The 20,026-nt window shown below is 44.1% G+C and overlaps 1 protein-coding gene across 8 annotated transcripts in view; it reads right to left on the bottom strand.

Moving 5' to 3' along the window:
• fnbp1b (formin binding protein 1b) overlaps positions 1–19,053 on the bottom strand; it is a 50,241-nt gene extending 31,188 nt beyond the window's left edge. For 6 of the 8 annotated variants that reach the window (XM_084486602.1, XM_084486603.1, XM_084486605.1 and 3 more), the window contains exons 1-3: positions 5,329–5,440; positions 4,230–4,345; positions 128–184 (exon numbers count right to left, since the gene is read on the bottom strand). In XM_084486602.1, coding sequence (XP_084342728.1) covers positions 128–184; positions 4,230–4,345; positions 5,329–5,400 — 245 coding nt within the window. In that variant the 5' untranslated portion in view covers positions 5,401–5,440. Of the gene's footprint in view, positions 1–127; positions 185–4,229; positions 4,346–5,328; positions 5,441–5,995; positions 6,367–18,767 lie in introns of those variants that run through there. The other 2 variants (XM_084486604.1, XM_084486606.1) reach the window with 2 other exon arrangements.
• Between the last annotated feature and the right edge of the window lie 973 nt (positions 19,054–20,026).

The raw sequence follows: 20,026 nt of genomic DNA, 5'->3' as shown, positions 1-20,026 counted from the left end.
CAATGACTAAATTGGTGTATCTATCAAACATACTGATTTGTTTCTGGTGATCGACGAAAATACTTCTGATGTCAGCCTTATGGCAGCGATGGAGAACATGAGGGTATTGATCCGTTGTTCATCATACCTGTTCTCCTCTTCCTCTCGTGAGTTCTTCTTGGGTTGATACTTCTTCGATAGATTTCTGGAAGAAACGGAAAAAACTGTTTAACATGTACATGTGCATGCATTGATCTGACTGGCTGTTATTATCTTATCTTCACCACGCAGAGAGAGATTAATATCAGCCCTGACAACCGGTGTCAACAGGACCCATTCCGGAATGTTCACCATAACTCTATCGCCACCACCCTAACATAACTCTATCCCCACACCGTTAATGAGTCAATGCCCCGGGCACTCATTGCACCATCAGCTGCGATAACAAGACATCAAAACATCAGCCTCCTCGATACCAGTGGTTCGCAACTGGTCCAGCGAGTCGAGAGGATCCACATCACTCATGAGTCATTAAGACGAGTCCCCAATTGTTATTTATTTAACTATATCGAAGTTCTCAACCGTGTTGTCATTTACGGTTTAAAGCATGGAGCGAACAAAAATGACGGCTCGACTCGAATGAAAAAGTCAGCCGTTGAAACATGAACTCACGTTGGTTCGTTCATTCATGGGCTTCTTTCTAAACACTGCGGTTTGGCGTATGCTAAACTGCCACCCACTCAAAATGCCCCCCCCCCCAGTTGATAGCCACTGCTCTATACAGCAGCATGTGTACATCATTGCGGGCGTGTTGATGAATGTGTCGGGACGCGGTGTGCAGCTTGACTGTAGTAACAAGGTATCGAGTGTGGCAGGGAAACACGGACGTGCACAGCGGAGGTTCACCAGTGTCTTAGTGGCAGGCGAACTGCTCTATGAAGGGTTAACTATGGGAGATTGCCATCATCTTGTGGTTCTGCTGCAATGCACTCCTTCCTGGTTCTGAACTTCTGACTTGGTTTGTTGTAGGAAGTGGTAAACGCTCATGTTAGCTCGCACCAGATACTGGGACAACTCGTCACCACTGACTAAATAACCTGCAACACACAACCGTGTGTGTGTGTGTGTGTGTGCAGATTACTCTTTTGATCGGTGGATGGATCGGTAAAAAGAATATGCCGTGAAGTTGTCAATGTTAACAGCCACATGATTGCATGCAAACAGGGAAAGGCAAACACACGATTGGTCCACATGCGCCTGATGCTGACATGCATGCATTCTCACTTGGCTCGAGGACACACACATTCACACACATTCACACACATTACACACACATGCGCGCACACACCCAGCCATGTGTGTACACACACACACACACACACACACACACACACACCCAATTGACCTACAAAGGAAAATCTATTCCATCTGCCTAGAAACTGGCACAGACCAGACAGATAGACAGAATGCATGAATTAACATGTTGCTGTTCCTACATCAAGGGCTCCTTGGGGGTGTTGACAAACCAATCTGCCTGTTAGGTGCAGAAACATTGCACCCCAACATGAATCACTACAATCCCATGGCTCCATGCAGATCTATGTCATGTGGAAAAATGGGGTTTTCCCTAGCGCAGCACTAGCCATTTGCCTGCCTTTCATATTACTTTTCCAGTGAAGAAAACTGCAGATAAATTCACCTGGTGAGCCTCCACTAATGGGGTCTGAAATCACAGGGTATTACACGTGTTGCAATAGCACCCCTTTAATTCCTTCACGAGTCAATTATTCACGTGACGAGGCCTAATGTGTTTCTGCCGTCCATCCCGCGCTCAAAGCCTCCAATGACTCGCCGTTTCTACCAGGGGGACGGCTCTGTTGCCAGGCAGGTTTGCTGTCTTTTTTAAACCTCTCATTATGTCTGTGTGACTGCAAAACAATCACAATGTGCGCTCTTTATTTAGCCCCAGAAACACATAACCGGCTAAGAAGAAGACTTCTACAAATTAAACACATATTCAACCGGTATTCAAATGAAAAACCAACCGTTACACCGTCTACAGAATCAACGGTACACAGCGGGACCAAAACATGACAGGTTAAATGGATGTGCTAAATATTGTGTTTCTGTGTAGGTGCGTGCCCTAGATATTCCTCGATGCTACCGCCGTGCACACCGCTCTGTAACCCATTTAACGGTCTCTGGTGTTGCTATGCAGACAACGTCAGAGGTAACCAGGGGTCTATGTGCTGGCTGTGAATTATGCCCGCCAGGAATCTGGGGGAGGCGTGCGTCGCCTGGTGCACGGAGCATCACTGGTTTTACAGCGCAGCAGTGTTCCTGTTCAGCACCGCCACCGCTGTGAGGAGGATTACACCGCAATTACCCCTGGGTCTGTTGTCACAGCCAGTATGAAGGTTTGAAGGTATAACATTAGAATATCAATTTGAAAACGTCTGATCGTGCTTGGCTTTGTTTACTGAACAGGACACCAGCTATCTGAGTTATTCGCAGGACCTTTGAGGCCTGATATGAATTATGGTTAGAGAAAGCGCCACGGGCCATAACGTTCACATGAAGACGCCGCTTTGGTTCATGTTTATTAGCTCGTAGCTACACGGGCCCCCTGCTCAATAGGCCCCAGTGTGCATGCTAGATTAACCCCGATTTTATTTGCTAAATGGATAAGAGGATGATTGCTCCAGAAGAAGGAAGAAAACAAAGATGGGAATTGTGTGAGGAAACTCAAACCTCATAACCTCTCGCCTCCACAGCTACCCCCCCCCTCCTCCTCCACTCAGATTGAGAAAAATGCATCAAATACATGATTTAGATAAGGCTAGGCTATATATAGATGCGTGGACAGCAGTTTATCATGTCAGTTTGGCTTGAGAATATATGATTGGTCATATCCCTCTGTGTCTGCCCAGTCAATACTTCCGGTGTAGGTCCACGCCATCTGTTGAGCGGTTCAATAATGCCCTGACTGACATCACTGGTCGGGGCTGCCAAACATACTAGCATACCTGACAGAGAAGAGGCGACTCCAATGTTACAACACAATGTTTTAGGCTTCGTCTTGGAAAATTGGTATGTTGGCAATGGTGCAATTATATGCTTTGAGACTGGATTGAAATCGTGTTATTCAATGGACTTATTTTAAATCAATTGTGCACGTGTGCACATTTTGATTAGAAAAATATTGGAAAGAAACAATATCTCTCTCTCTCTCTCTCTCTCTCTCTCTCTCTCTCTCTCTCTCTCTCTCTCTCTCTCTCTCTCTCTCTCTCTCTCTCTCTCTCTCTCTCTCTCTCTCTCTCTCTCTCTCTCTCTCTCTCTCTCTCTCTCTCTCTATATATATATATGTAGACATAAAGTAGATAGATAAACGATATACACTTATCCTGTCGGATTAATGGCTACGGATAATGGATATGCTGGACCTGTGATCTGTGCAGAACATATCCCCCATAAACACAGACGGCTAGTCCTATTAACCATGTGCGGCCGGGCAGACCTTATCTCCTAAAGAGCCCAGCGGTTTGGACGGCAGAACATCTGGCATCGGGGCTTTTACAAGGCGGATGGGTATTGGTGAGCCGCTATAAACGGGGACTTGGCTAGACTTAAGAGTGAGCTATCTTGCTCTCTGTCACTACAGATTTGGCTCTTTGGGTTTGGGAGTATCCCACGATGGTTGTTGGGAGGATGAACAGGGGGGGTACACTGAGGCTCGGACCCTTCTCGCAGAAGAGTAAGATTCCGACACGCACTATTTCCTCCACTACAATAGGTGGGGTTTGCACCAATAGTGGGCGAGAGCATGAGGATGAAGTGTGGAGGGAAAGGGAGTAGAGGGAAAGGGAGTGGGGGGATGGGTAGGGAGAGGCGGGGCAGGCCCTTCTGGTTGGATGGAATAAAAAAAAGTGGGTCAGCCCTGTGTTTGATAGTAAAGACACCTAATCTCTATAGGGACACAGGCTCCGCCCTCTGCACCCCCCCCCCCCCACACACACACACAGGCACTGTCACATCCTCTTTCCTGCCACAGAAACAGACAACCTCAGCAGACGGCTTTATGCACGAGAGATGCATGAAGAGACAATAGAAAAAGGCAAAAGATGTCCACATATTTCGCCTGATATTTGACATTGTACAACATATCAAAAAACCAACACATGACAGTCAAAGCCATCTGTCATGATGTTTGGTGATTTTGTTTGATATGAATTCACAACATATTTTCTCACCTGATTTGCTTTGCATAGCTGGTTTCAATCTCTGATCGTTCCTTGACGAATTTAGAGTACCGGTCGACGAATTCGATGCCCCACTGTGTGTGTTTCTCCAAGTTGTCAAACTGATCCTGCAAAGAGGAAGAGGCAGCAAAGGGTTAAACTTAGATGAGTAGAGAATACAGGTGAAACCAAAATCCTTTTGCTGACAACTTCTTCCAGTTCCTGCAACCACGCACTTTAAACATGATGTGTCAAACTGAGATTAGTTAGAAATTCAGTTCAAAAAATTCAGACATGAAACCAGAATCATTTTGCTAATACCTTCTTCCAATGTCTGAGGTCATTCAAAGACTTTAACAAAAGGGAAGTCACCACCTACTACTAAAATGTAAGGCCAATTTACAAATAATTGACCCACTTTTTCTTGCAACTCTAAGTGTGGAACAGGCATTTCTTAAGCGTCAGTAAGTCTCAAGGTAGGTTTTGTGGTCACAGCACCCTCACAGAGGTTTCCTGTGACTGCAAGCAACAGATCAAATGATGAAAGCCTGATTCTTCAGAAGTTGCTAAATTTGCCAATTTCTATTAATCTCATTAATCAGGTAATCTGTTGTTCACAGAAAGTTAAGTGACAACTATCACACATTCAATGATCATTGCTTTCATTTGTTTTTGGGGCCACTGCCACATCAGTCAACACTGGAAAAACAAAATGTTACCTCCAAAATTTTATTTTGGAGGTACTTTGTAATGACAGCACTTAAATAGAACTGCAACTGTATGTACCTTTGTATTCATGTTTGATTGAACTGTGTTGAATGAAACCAACGTTTGCATATTAGGCCCCTAATTATAATAATAATAATAAGATGATTAATGCCTGTGTGCTTGATTAATGTCCTTGAGCCTTTCAGAGAAACAACTCAGAAGCACCTGAATGCAATTCGCAAACACCAAGCAAGATATACGTAATCTAAACAATATTTAAAAAACCAGCCCATAAAACCTTTTAAATCACATGGATGAACATGGATGACTAGTCAAATAATAATACTCCCATAAACAAAAGATATACCTTACTAAAATGCAAACAAACAACAACAATGACAACCTTGATGTGGATCCAACAGTCCCCTTTTCTCTCCTCCATCATTCTGCAGTCCAACAAACATAACTGTTGCATATTTCTTTACTGTTCTAACGACGTGAACACAGGAAGGCAGACAGACACAGGAAGTGCTTCGTGGGGGGTGCGTGGTAGCATTTACTCAAAACATTGAGTTTAATTAGCATAACGCATGATTTAGGGTTGGTATAATCACAGAGAACAATGATGGGAGGGTTTTCAGTGAGAAGGTCTTTTCACTTGAAGAACATAAGGAGCTCATCAGGAGAATGATCTGATAATAACCACCGGCATTCACATTCAAATAGGGCTTGAAGGGCTGGAGTCTGAAGCAACTGACCCTTTGGCTTGCTGTATTAATACATTTATACTCCCAGATCAACTCTACATAGACAGACATAGCAAATGTTAGATATGTCTACCAACAATAGCAGACACATATTCTGTCAGAATTTGCTTCCTTTTCACGAGGCAATGTGGATCTATCCCAGCCAGGTGTCATCTCCACAGAATAGCTCAGTGAACCAAAACAGGCTACAATCGGCCCACACATGACTACACCCAGACAGCCCCCCTGCCATGCAGACACAGCCCTCTACCCCACCCTCCACACAGCTCTGTGCATTAAGGAAAACGGATAAAGTCACATTACCCTTTTTTGCGGCAGCACCATTTTACGTGATTCGTCCCAGTTTGATCGTCAGCTCCAATATCCAATTTCCCCCAAAAACTTTCCAAACTTTTCCTCAGCGAAGACGGAATCTATACGTTTAACGAGATTTCCACAGGACAGTATCCCCCAGGTGCATCCGATTTGAAGCCAGGACCGAAGACTCCCAGGGCGCACTTGGATAAAACCTATATTCCATGCACCTATAGACTCCTACACTCCCTTAGCAGAGCTGCAACGCATTACGCCCATCGATCTGAGCTGGTCTCGAAGCAGTGGGAATCCGAGAGGGAATGGCAGCACTGGCAACACGCACACACACCCGTGCGACCACGCAGAAAAACAATGCATCTGAGGTCGTAGCTGCCTCCCAGCATCTGAACTCAATACTTGGTGAGGCGTGAGGTGAAGTGAGTGGGGAGCGAGTGAGAAGAACAAATGACTGGGAGAGAGAGAGAGAGAGAGAGGGAGGGAGAGAGAGGAGGGAGGGAGAATCAAAACAGGCGGTGTGGGAGGACCTTGGAATATGTGGATATGGGAGCAGAGGTGGGGATTAGAGGGGAAGGGGATGGATGTGGAGCTGGGCCCACGCATTAGTCTGTATTGTTAGCGGGCTACACTAGGAATCACCCTCTTCACTGGGCTTTTGTAGAGAAGAATTGTAACTATTTAACTCACCAACAAGGGGTTTGAAATCTACACTGGAGTCGGCCAGAATATGAGATGGTGTGTACAGTAGATGGCTTTTCAACTAAAATGGAAAACACAGCGCCAACGCCCTGTCTAAATGGGGATGTTATTCATAATTTATGAACCATAATAGAACATTTCAAGACAGGACTTTGACAGCATAGACATTTGGGATACATCGAGGGTTTCTAGCAGCCACTTGAAGTGTTATTTTCTCATATGCTGTACACAATTGTACAGCATATAAAAAGTGCAATGATGTGATTTATGATTGTATGCTAGCCTTTGCCTAAAAATAAAGAAAGAAGGAAAGAAAAAAATATTTTTGTGAGAACGGTTTCTTACAAAGTGTGTTTACTTATTAAATACTGGCAGCCTAGCAAGAAGCAACGTTGGTGTTGCGTTTTTGCATTTGTAGCCTCCAATTCTCTTGTATTTAGTCTGAACGTACGTCAGGCCTACGTTTTGAGATGTAAGGAGTTTCGACTAGTGAGTGTATTTTTTCCTCTTTTTTTTACTAGCTCAGCTTCGCAAGAAGAGTGCGAGGTCAAGGGTCGGGCGGGGGGTCAACCAGAGAACACGTCGCTGCAGCTGGTTGGCTATGATTGATAGGTGCTTGCTGTCACATGACAAAAGCTTCCCCTCAACATTTATCATAAGACACGCGGCCTGCACAAATACATTTGGTATGAATCGTGGACGCAATAGATACATTATTTGGAGAAGATAGCAAATGCAATACTTTAATCAAAGGGGAAAAGGGGAAAAGAAGGCAATAGAAAACCTTCTTTGTAAAGGTACAGTTGTTTTTCAGGTTTTATGGGAATTTTTGAATCCTTCTTAATTCCTCTTTTCATAGCCCCATATTCTTCAAAATCTGTGAATATTTGTCATTTTCAAAGTCTTTGTAGACGTTTTTTTTTATTTGATCTTAAGTGGTGTTGGATAGTAGAACAATCTGTTAACATTCGGCCCCATTGGTGCGTATGAAGAAGCAGAAAACACAATTGGCTTTTAGAGAATTGAATTAGGCTGGTGGTGGATACATTCTGCTCACTCCTAAACTCCCTTTAACTGAATCGATTCAGCTCTAAGAGGGTTGAGACTAGTGGTGGCTGCAGAACCTCCACAAATCTCAGGAACAGGATTGTTCCACTCCCACCTCTCCATTTTGTTGACGATTGACCACAAAGGGAAAATGTAGGCCATAACAACAACCACAGTTTGAAGTTCCTTCCTCCCAGTATGAGGCTGGCTGTGGGCTGGGTCTGGGCTCTATGACCTTGTGATGCTTGTGACCTTGTTCCTACAGGACAGCCCGGCCCGTCCCCTACATCAGAGGAACGGGCCCGGCTCTGTTTGTTATTCCAGGGTGCACATCCCATTCACTTTTGGAAACAAGGTTTCACATGGTCAAAAAATAACCAAGGTTGTTTAGCCTGATATGTTTGTTTTGTTTCAGGAAATGAGAAAACTTTTCAAATAGAGCAACCGCTCTGGCGCTATGGCGACCCAGTGAATGTTGTCCACTATCTGTAAGATGAAAACTAATGTGTGAAAGTCCCTGCTGACCGCCTCCTTCATTTACCAAATGGTGGCGGAGATGACTTTGTTTTAATGCATTGATTCTGTAATCCCCAGCAGAACGTGCAGTAACCAGCCTGCTCTCCAGACGGGATGTCCTCATCCCCACTGACTGAGGTGCTATTGATCAGCTCCACCACGCAGACGCCCACCGTTGCACTTTCCTCCCTTCAAGATAGTGGCAGAGCTAGTTTCATGCAGTTGTGCATTTGTGACCAGAGGAAGGCGGTAAACATATGATCTGCTGATCTGTGTCCAATAGCAAAATATTCAAGGAGTGTTAATTACCGGAATCTTTCACTGCATACATTTTCCAGCAATCAGAAAAACGATAGAACCTAATATAATGAGAATCTAAGATACCCTTTATCTTAAGCGTGATAATTTCCTCATATAGTGAACGTTGTGACTAGACACATGAAACCATGGGAACTATGTTGTTGTCTGTTTCCAGGCATCCTCCTATCTGAATGAGAAGGCAGTGGAGGGCCGTGCGTCTCGTGGCACTGCAGTAAACAGGTCCACACCACAAGGGGTTGTTCAATCTCCATGACTAAGGCTTACAGAAACACATCTGAACGAAACCAGTACGTGTATATCGGAAATTAAATCAGGGGTAGGCGTTTGGCTAACCAAGTAGGGCAGATTTTGAAACAAAACTTGTGACAAGCTTACTATCTTTAGCAGTAGGTCTGACCAGCCTTGTGGAAGACTCTGGTCGTGGGCAGTGAGTGCAGGGGCAGAGTGGGCGCCGCTAGCTTGGACAGGCTTATTGGATTTTTTTCCATTTTTTCTCAGAGGGATTTATTGAAGAGAATTTCAAAGAATATGACAAAAAAGAAGATCTCAAATAAATACCCTACCCTAGCTTTAATCACCCTCCTGGAATGGTTCTTTTCCCTTCTACATTCAACATGCAGATCCCTTGAGTGAGATGAGTGGTTTATGACACTGTATGCATAACAAAACACCAGAGAGACGCCACTTTGTTTTGTGTGAATGGCCCTTAGATGGAGATAATAAGCTATATATAAGCTCTTCTTCTTTGACTCTTCTGTTTAGTTTAACAGAAACGAAAAGTGTGATTTGTTGGAGTTCTTCTATAACTGACTTCATTCATCATTGTCTACTGTTCAGAGAAGACTACATCGTAGCAAAGGTAAAACTCTCCAGAGAAGGTGAGTGGAGGGGAGTAAGAGGAAGAAATGTCAAGTACTTCATTACTAAGTTGTCACAGTGGGAGTCCTTTGATTCATCGATTCATTCAACACATAGCCTACCCCTAGCTGTAGAAAGTGCTTACACGCACTTACACACACTGAGCATGTTCCTACACACTCAGACACATAGAAACACAAGCCCCCACTTAATTCACACACCTGCGTACCCAACGTTCGCAAGATGTGCATTGAGACCCTACTTTGATCTTTGAGGAGGTGCCACGTAAAGTTAACGTGACCACAAGGGGGCAGTATAGTGTTTCCAACCACAAACACAAAGCGACGCGCAAATCCAGGAACGGGAATGCAAAAAACGGAGTCTGCTCAACTGAAAATATGTTGAACAAGAAATATATCCATGTGACACCGCAAAATCATTCAGATGTACTGCTGCAAAGCGATTGGTGCATCGCAAGTGAAAAGCCAAGCTTTGATTTGCAAAGCAACCCCTGCGAAGAAGGGTGACGCGTAGCTATGCTCTGGGAGGAAACGCATCGCCCCGTACGCGTCGTCCACCCACAGGCTAGGGGGGGCGTGGACGGTCTCTGAGCGGCAACGCGGAAGTTCAACTATGCAACTCTTTGTGTACGTGCAAGATGGAAAACTGATTTGCGATGATCAGCCCCCTTCCACACAGTTGCACACAGACACACACACACACACACACACACACATACCACAAATCCAACCTGTTAGGAACATGTGGACGAGATATAAAAGGGAGGCGTTAGAGATTCGCCTCCCAAAGGAGGAACTAGAAGATGCTTCAGTAGGCAGCGGAGCAGATGTGCGAGGTGTCCACGCGGAGCAGAGAACAAGACAGATGTCAAGCCGTCCGCAGAACAAAGGCCATGGAAGACTATAGATGCTATTGAGTAGGCCCGCGCCTCCACTCTTTTCATCAAGGGTTGAATGAGTTTCCTCAGGAACAAGGATAATGGGCTTAAGGAGGTGGAGGGAGGGTGGAGGAGGTGGTGGTCGGGGGAGGGTTGGTCTTGTGCTGAAGTGATCTGAACGGCCTTTGCCATTCCCGCGTATCTCGTCGGGCCCTTATGGTGGGTCAAGACAGGAGGATATCAGACCTGCTGCTCGGGTCTGATATCTTATCTACAGAATGGTCCGCAGCAATGAGGGCACAGCTGAACGCAATGTGGTCTTCTTAAATAAGCCCTGTTACGAACAAAGGAAGAAGAAAGAGCAGAGTGATATCACAGGGCCCTCGTTGGTCGGCCATCTGTCGTTATCCCGGCCACGTTGCACGGTTCATACGGCGATTTGTCGCACAGCACGTCAAATCGGTGCATGAACTGTGGGCCACGGCTGGGATGACGACATTTGTACATAGCGGCGACTTGCGCAGTTCTCAGACTTCCAAATGATGTTTCACTCCACAAAAACAGCAACAAAAAATGACATTCATCCGCAAGAAAGCCCTGTTCATTGGCAGTGCGCGCACACTGCCAACCTCAGCAACAACCAGTGTGATTGTTTGCAGGGGAGAACTCCAATATTGCTAAATCCACACCGCATGCCATGAAGAGCCATCAGGGGTCTCATGGCGACCCTTGACCCCTGTCCTTTCACAGAAAGCCCTGGCGTGAAGATTTTCCTCCCAGTACTGACCACAACATAGATAACAGCAGATAAAGGACTGTGATTTTAAGAAGGTCCTTTCCACTTAGGTTCCAAAGTGTAGGTCTGTGAATAACTTGTGGCTCGCAGCAGTGGGCGTCTGACTACAAGAACAAATATTTGGGGGTGATGCCAAACGATGTCTTGAGCACACAGAGGGCTTTGTCTGAGACAGTGGGATGAAACAATGCCTCAAAGGCCTTTATGCAGACCCCGGGCTAGACGCACACACACATAAACACACACAGACCAATGGAGACACGTACTGTAGTTGTCGCAAGACGGTTGGATAGTAGCTTTACAAAAGTGTGTGTGTGTGTGTGTGTGTGTGTGTGTGTGTGTGTGTGTGTGTGTGTGTGTGAGAGACACTGAGCTAGGATCTGAAGAGCCCTCTCCTCTAAAGACCCCCTGCTGTCTGAACAATCGCTTTACGCTCAAGCTGTGATTCTGAATCTTTTATTCTCTTGCACCTGTTACAATCAATTCCTTTCCAAACTGCCATTAGTTTTGCTAAACATAAAGTAAAAAAGGTTATTGATTCCCAACCATTATATATACTATATGCGTTCTGCCATCATTATTACTCAATACTACTTGTCTAAACTTAACTTCAAAATGTCCATGTATACCATATAGGATAGATCATATGTCAAATATAGATATACTTTGATTTTTACCGAAACAGCACAAACACCACACACAAACACCACACACAAACACCACACCACACAGTGTGCATCTCGAGATTCACGTTTCAACCAAGCCGTGTTTCGGCTTGGAGTGTGTATGCATGCCATGAAGATATTAATAGCAATAACACTACAGCTGCTCTGACATTTCCGCGTGTGTTGCTGTGTGGAGTGTACACACACACACACATACACATTCACAAACACACACTAAACACACAAGTGTGTTCTGTATCCCATCTGTGAGAGAATACCACAGCACGGTCTGCATTTACACACGTGAATGTGTGCCCGGCGGACCACAAACCCTGCCTGTTGGGTCGGTGGGTTATAAACGCTAATCCTTTGGTCCGTGCCTTTCAGTGGGTGCTGTAGCTCTGCGGGGTGTGTGTCGGAACCCTCCCCTGTAGCACGCATGAGCAACAGGAAATCACAGTCGTGAGTCAGATCAACGGGAAGGGGGCTCATCGGGTTGGTCATCGAGGCTTGTAAAGACAGTTTGGCAGCGGCAGAGAGGCACGTTTCAAAGTAGCTGGATTAAAGTGGCTGGTTGCCGATGGAACATGTTATCCACATGCTTGGAGCCACAGTGTAGGCTAGGCTAACTGGCTATACAACAGGCATTAGGCCTATACTTAAAGCTTAACCATAGTGGGAGCTATTCACTGGCAGACTCATAAACGTACTTGCGTCATCATGCGTTACTTATTACCTAAATCGTGAGTCTAGGTGTTGCGGAGGAATGTGCAACTTTCTGACTCATAAGTTGCTCAAAGTGAAATGTTGTGTATTAAGCTGTTATGATCATTATTATTGATAGCCTTGTATTCATAGGGAACACTCATATGAAATACAAATACCAGGCTAACACTAATAATAACACAGAAACATTATTAAGTGATTAATTAACTTTTTTTTAATTAATAACAACACAGTTAAATGCATAGTCCCCATCCGTCAACTACTAGATTTCTACATCTTACACGCGGCCCCTTAGTTTAAAATCAACGTGTGGTTCGTTTGCGTCCTACTTACGTTGCTGGTGATCTTCATATCAAGTAGCACCTGCAGATATTCGTCAAACGGACTCAGCTGTGACTTGTCCTCCTCAGCGTGCTCAGACCTAGACGAGCGAACGCTGTCCATGAACACAAAAAACTCACTTTTCCTACGCAACATCTTCACTGGTTCGTTGTCGCAGCGGCCCAATGCAAAACGGTAAGCATTCAGGAATCCTAATCCATCGGGATACAACGGATCACGAGGGCCGTCCTGAACGGGCAGGCTATCAGAATACTCTAGGTCTAGATTGTAAGACTTTCCAAAGAGTAGATCCAAACACAGACAGTCAGACAGGACCAAACGAGCGACGGGAGTTCAAAGGAAAGGTTGTATCCAGTACGGAACTTGTGGAGCGTTTAGCTTGCACCAGCATGTGCTGCGGGATTAGAGGAGCAGATTTGAAGCCATTGCTAATCAGATTAGTACACCTTCCTTCAAGCTAGCTCAAGCGACCGATAAAACCCCCCTGTTCCCTGTGGCAACAGGGGGCCATGCACACATTAGCCATTGTTTCTGTCAAAATGCTTTTTTTTTTCTTATTTATTTTCCACACAAAATGAGTAAGTGGTTTAATTCTTATGTAATACATTCTCAAAAATATTGAGAACACAATGCTTCTCTTTTGGGAAATCAGGGAAACCAAGCATGTTAGATAAGATAGTATATTGCTTTTTGTATCAATCAGATTTTTATTGTTTAATCAAATCACTTGTTATGAAGTAATGGGGCAAAACATCCTCCTCTCCAAACGCACAACGCTAACAGTGACTGGGACCACACGAGCTGTTATGCTAGTAGCCTGATGCTATTGTTGTTAACAAACCATCCCCATGAACACTATAGAGTCAAGCTGTATGAACATTAGACCTATTAGACTCCCCATTTTGTAGAAGGTAGAGAGGGTTGTTTGTCACGGAAATGATAAGAAACAAAGGGGGACAAAGTTGCCAAGAGCAATGAAGGCTGATTTGAATGTAGGGCTACTTCTAAAGCTAAATGCATCTTCTTTGGTTTAAATGACGGTGGATGTCTTGAGTTCATCAGGAAATGAAAGAGAAAGGTGCACATGGTTTACCTCTGCTGACATCTGGTATCCCTTAAGAACGAAGAATTCAAGGGAGGGAAAAAATCTCCACCATGAGTGAGAGCATGCCATATTTCTGACCCTTTATAGATGTGTTTACTCAGGTTTACGACTTCTAAAAGCCCTGTTGTCGTTTGAACGGCTTTGGATTGTTAGTTTGTCTGCTTCTTTGTCACTCCTGTTTAGTTTTTCTGGGGAACTGCATTGAAATGATCACTTTGTATCATTGTTTTCCAAAATATACTTTTAGTGCATTCTTGACAAGTTTACGAGCCGGCTGATCTCGTGAAAGGTAATAAATCTGTAGTATAGCAAATAATATCCGAAACAATCTGACCCGTGGTACTAGAGAAGGTCTTATGGTAGACATTCACTGGGTTTGTCCACCTCGATTAATCATGTTTAATCGAGATAAGTGGAGTGAGATATTTCTCTTTCAATATTAATAGTTAAAAAATGATTTAAATGTATATAATATAAAAACAAGTTGTGCATGTTTTACATTAACAGGCAGGGACACGTTCAGCTGTCTGTTTTAGAGGAAATAACTGTTGCATCGCCGTTATAAAATGTGGAACTGGGAGGCCTGAAAACCTCTAGGAGTTAAAATGAAAAGTTCAGGTAAGTGTAATGTGTATGGGTCCTAGTCATGAGATGCAACTCAGACAGACAGCCAGGCAGACAGACAGACAGACAGACAGACGGATTGGTGGATCCATTGATTTATCAGTAATCAGAAGCAATGGGGCACCTCCAGAATTGTATGATTGTGACTCTAAGACCCATTTATTTATGTGGCTCAGCGCTAATTAAAGGTTATCCTCACAAACAACAGAGAAGTGACTCTATAAGATTAAAGGCTGAAGCATTCAGTCATAGGAATGAGTCACTAACTATGGACAGAGACTCAAAATGATAGTTTCTCTGTTGGGATGGGAACACAGCCCAGAGACAGCTGTGTTGCTATGTTGACCCTTTGTAGTGTCAACCAATTTCTCACAGCACTTGCCAACTTCTGGTAAAAACTGTTTCATGACATTTATTCATTTACAGAGATTTACAGTTATAAGCTGAATGATAACGCCTGAACAATAAACATGCAAGAGTCTAACCATACAGTCAATACAGCCTATTTAATTAATAATTCTGTTTTTCTTCCCCAACACAGGCAAAAATTGTCTTATTGCTGCCTTCCTCCTCAATCTGTGAAGCGAGGCCTTTTCTGCTCTGTCTCCACAGCTAAATTCCTCTCTTTCTATTCCCCCTCACTCACTCACTGCTGTGCCAGATGCAGGTTAATAAAAAGGAGCCCACTACTCTTATGAAGTAAACAAACACCAGAGAATGAAGAACATGATTCACTGAAAGTAAGCAGCGAGGACTAGGCCAGTGAGTATTGGGTACAGATGGAGGGCCCCTGTCGGGGTACCTCTTGTGTTGTGTGACCCCCACTGACTCCAACTCACTGACAGAGGGAAACTAGCTAGCTCAGGTTTCAATCCAGGGTGTCTCTTAAAATGTCAAGGGAGCACAGCGAGAGTGAGGCTAGGCGGCGAGGGCAGGTGGGCCGTGGCGAGGGTGTCTATGACAGAAATGAGAGGAAACTGAACGTAATATTGCTTAATGTTCAAACAAGCCTTGAATGAGGTCTGCGACATGCTGTCAGTAGATCACAGTAAGTTCGCCCTGAAGGTTTGGATTAAACTGGTTGGTCTGTGCTCATGTAGCAAATATCTGGAACTGTACCATACTGTATGATCTCAGTTCAACTTTTAAAAACCCAACTAAAGCCATTACTATTTAACCTAAACTGACATAAAAGCGTGAATAAGAAAATGGTGTCAGTGGTGCTTTAAATGAAGAACCTGTAGAACCTGGATGAGGCTGTGTGCGTTTGCGACTCACCTTAAGGCACACCTCTTTGGATAAAAATTCAGATCTGTCCATGTTCAGTCATTGATAAAAATTAATCAGAACAGAAAAAATGAGTGTCTTCTCTTCTTCTGAGCGTCTGTAACATGTAATGGACACATCAGTCCTTGTTGTAGCGTGTGTGGTCAAAGCAGCCCTTCCACCTCCTAAATCGTATCAATATCAGAAGTGAAACCTGCAAGCCACGGCACTGTACGCCTGGATATCCAAGCTCCTACATTTTCAGTTATAGTTCCTTAATAAAAAATAGGAATAATGTCCTGTTTTGTCTAAACATTTCAGGGCGAAACAGTTAATGGGCTTTATGAAACTACTTATGAAAGAGTTTTTAGTTTTATTTCTCTTGACCTTCTATTCAACAGTCACATGTTTCACCACGCTGCACTTCCTAGTTTGCCCACGGCTTCATTCGTACATCCTGTTCAGGGACAGATCGTCCACTAATACACAATATTGTGGAGGCCTACATGGAATTGTTTCAGATGCCAAAGACACAGAGTATCTTATTTGGTTGAGAAAATAAGAGCGGCTTTAAGGAAAACTAGCTGAGCATATAACCAAACTAAAACCACCAAACAAACTTGTTTTCTTACATCTGGAGAAAAAGATGGCAGGCCAATGGCATCTCGGCAGCCCTGCAGTGCTACGGTGTTATAATTTAATATTAACACATTTCACCCTTATCAGAAAATTGCAGCTCCTGCGATTCGAAAGGTGCACATGGCCATATTGCAATTTCGATAATATTCAGGATGATATTTCAGCCCTAAAAGCAAGCATGATCAAAGTAGAAGAGAAATGTATTACTTCAGAAAATCAAACTCAAGCATTACATCAGTATTGCTTGACCCCCACTTCCTTCAGAAAAAAAGATAAACACTTTCACTTCTCAAGACAATCAGGTAGAGGTGAGGCTTGCTAAATAGAACCAGATGATCAGCGGTTGTTTCGGTCATTAGCAAGCATATTTCGAAATGACCTCCACGTTGAATTTATGAAAACACACTTGACTTTATGCTATTTTCATCACATTGCCCAAAGTCACAACTCACCTTTACTACTACAACTTACAATTACAAAATGTAAAAGAAAACCAAAACATGGTGCATTGTCTTTGCTTGTAATATTAGGCTACATAATAGTGTGGAACAACCTTGCAACACACATTCCAAACACATGACTGCCATTGGCAGTGAGACGAATACTGTGCTGTGCTTCTGTTACTCACAAGACATATTTTGAGACCCTATCAATTCTTGTTTACCAGTGGCTTATTACACACTGAGACTCAAGGAGTATGACACGTGTGAAGGACCACCGATACATCAGAAAGGTTGGCAACTTTTAAATCTGCTGTTGGTGATTGGATACTGGGAACCATTGTCACAGCTGATTGGGTGATCAGGTTCATGCAGTGTGGAGAGACATTGCTAAACGTGCATACGTTTCCAAGAGTAGACGTTGCGGGGCGGGGCTTCATGAGGACAGTGTGACTTCTCTAAAGCGTTATGGAAGCTTTCATACACACTGCATCACCGGCACCATTTTGGCTTGTACCTCTGGAAACAAAACACGGTGGCTACAACAGATATCTGCAGCGCTTTGTCACAAACACTTTTTTATCACTACATTAAAAAAAACACTGACAGAGAGCCAAGCAGGCATGGGCTCCACATTGTGCAAGTGCTAACAATTTGCCAACATGTGGATAACTTTGAGATAATCCATGATCAGTGCCTCATTTACAACAAAGTCACTGCATGACCTGAAACAAATCCAGACCTGAGGAATTCCAGTGGCTGGAACTGCTTATTAGCATGTCTTAAAGACAGCTTCATTCAGTCCTGTAATGTTCCTTCTTCCCATAGTGTACCTCAAACTGCCTGGTGTGTGTGTGTGTGTGTGTGTGTGTGTGTGTGTGTGTGTGTGTGTGTGTGTGTGTGTGTGTGTGTGTGTGTGTGTGTGGCTAAAAGCGTCTTGATCCACCATTAATCAAAGCCAATATCACCGAGATTAGATGCCAATTTTGAGCGTGAGTTCAGAATAATGACCTCATATCATTGGAATGTATGCAATGAGGTTGACTGTCTGGGTGAACATGATTACATTATCAGCGAAGCCAGGAAGATATATCAGACTTTAACTAGAAAGGCCAGTTTATGCCACATTGTGATCAATAGTTGATAGTTGACCTTCTTGTTACTGATCCAAAGAAAAAAGTGATGTGCCTTCAGCTTATCGACATTAAATAGTGGCAGAATATGGAAACGAATAGCCATGACTATTCTGCAACCATCTGCTTGAATTCACACACACACACACACACACACACACACACACACACACACACACACACACACACACACACACACCGTAGCCGAACACAAACACCAGCGCGATTGAACGTCAAACGTCGCAAAATGACAGGCTATCCCCGTGGCGTCCGCTGGCGTCCAGTGGAAAGGGGCGTGGCCCTGCGCTACCTCCGCGTGTCGTCATCAAATGAACATTATAATGAAAACAATGCGAGCCACAGCCAACGCAGAGGGTCTGCACGGTCTGGCTCAGGGTATAACATGGAGGTCGTGTTGAGCTGTACCACAACAACGAACACGCCTCCTAATAGGAGTCGTACTAAGTCACTATACATCGATCACAACGCTTTGGTGTAATAACTAACCATGTAAACTCCACTGAGTGTCCCCCACCACCGTGTATGCATTCGGACATGACGGGTAGTCAAGGGTTAACGTGGAGCAGCACGACACTTGTAATTAGGCTATTTGGAGCCGTGGATGGAGATTATCGTTCAAACGTCATCTCGGTGTAAAAAGCGGAGGGAAATCAATCAATGCACTTACCCACAGCTCTGACCCCCAGCTCATGGTTTCAGTCCAGTCTCCTCCTAATAATCCACAGCGAGACGGGTTGTTCAGGGCAGCGACGGCAGCACATGGGATTGGTCTTAGACTAATGGGGGGTATTCGCCTCTTTGCGAGCGTCGTTTCTTATCTCTGTGGTTGTATTCCTCCTCGTTCAACTCCTCCTCATCATCATGCCTGATACAAGATGGCCAGGAGCTGCAGCAATACCCTCCACACGGTGTCTATATGCAGTGAGCGGGCGCCCAATGACAGCTGCCCTCGCCTGCACACAAGAGCGAGAAGAGAAAAACGGGCGGGGTGGAGGGATGGCTGGGGGTGGGGGGGTGGGGGATCGATGCGGGGTGGCCCCACACTGTCATGCAAATGGGTGGCCCCACAAGGCTCCTCAAATGTAGGCATACTGATAAGAGATGCGTAGTGCTTGTACTGTGTGTTCTCACTATTTATGAATTTTGTGTTGCCTTTATTTTCTATTGTAGACTACAACGCTGGTTTCTGGTGTCCACCGAAATGCGTCTTCTAAACCCTTTATCGGAAAGTTAGAAACAAGCACAAATCATGGGTCTTACAGATCTTCATTTTGCAGGACATTATTTGGCGTTGCATTAAAATTAGCCTACATTTAGCCTACATAAATGGTGTTTGCAGCCGCAAGGTTGCATGTGTTGTTTTGTTTTGATGTTATTTGATTTGTTGCCGTGGCATACGAATGGCATATTAATCACAATTGCAATACAATATATCTTAAATGTTTGCACAAAATAGTCCATCCGCAAAAAATCGGTTTATTTAGGAGAGAGGCTGTGTTTTGCTCCTCCAAAGATGGTTTTACCTGGTAGAATTGTGGATGGTCCACAATCTCTAACATACTCTCAAAGACTTCGTACTTAAGTCCTGATACTTAACTATTCATCTTGGTCATTTGAATGGATCTAAATTAGTTGTCTATTATCGACGATACGGGACCTGTTTTTTAGATTCATACGACGCTGTACGATAGTAATATTAATGTTATGGCGCCCTCTAGTGATTGACTTTTTAAGCAATATACTGAAAATATATAACGGTCCCTCCTCACAGGTAGGCGTAGTCATAACATTCTTCAAATGCAGGCCTATTCAATCAATCCTAGATCAATAATTTCACTCAAACACTATCTGACTGGATAGATAGCGCTTGACTTCATTACAATTCACCTACAGATTGTTGTCATTTGCTCATTGATTATCTGTGGT

This window comes from Micromesistius poutassou (genome assembly GCF_964030765.1).
Source record: "Micromesistius poutassou genome assembly, chromosome: 22".
NCBI lineage: Eukaryota > Metazoa > Chordata > Actinopteri > Gadiformes > Gadidae > Micromesistius > Micromesistius poutassou.
The sequence above is the reverse complement of the archived record's forward strand: the minus strand, read 5'-3'. Positions and strand labels throughout refer to the sequence as shown.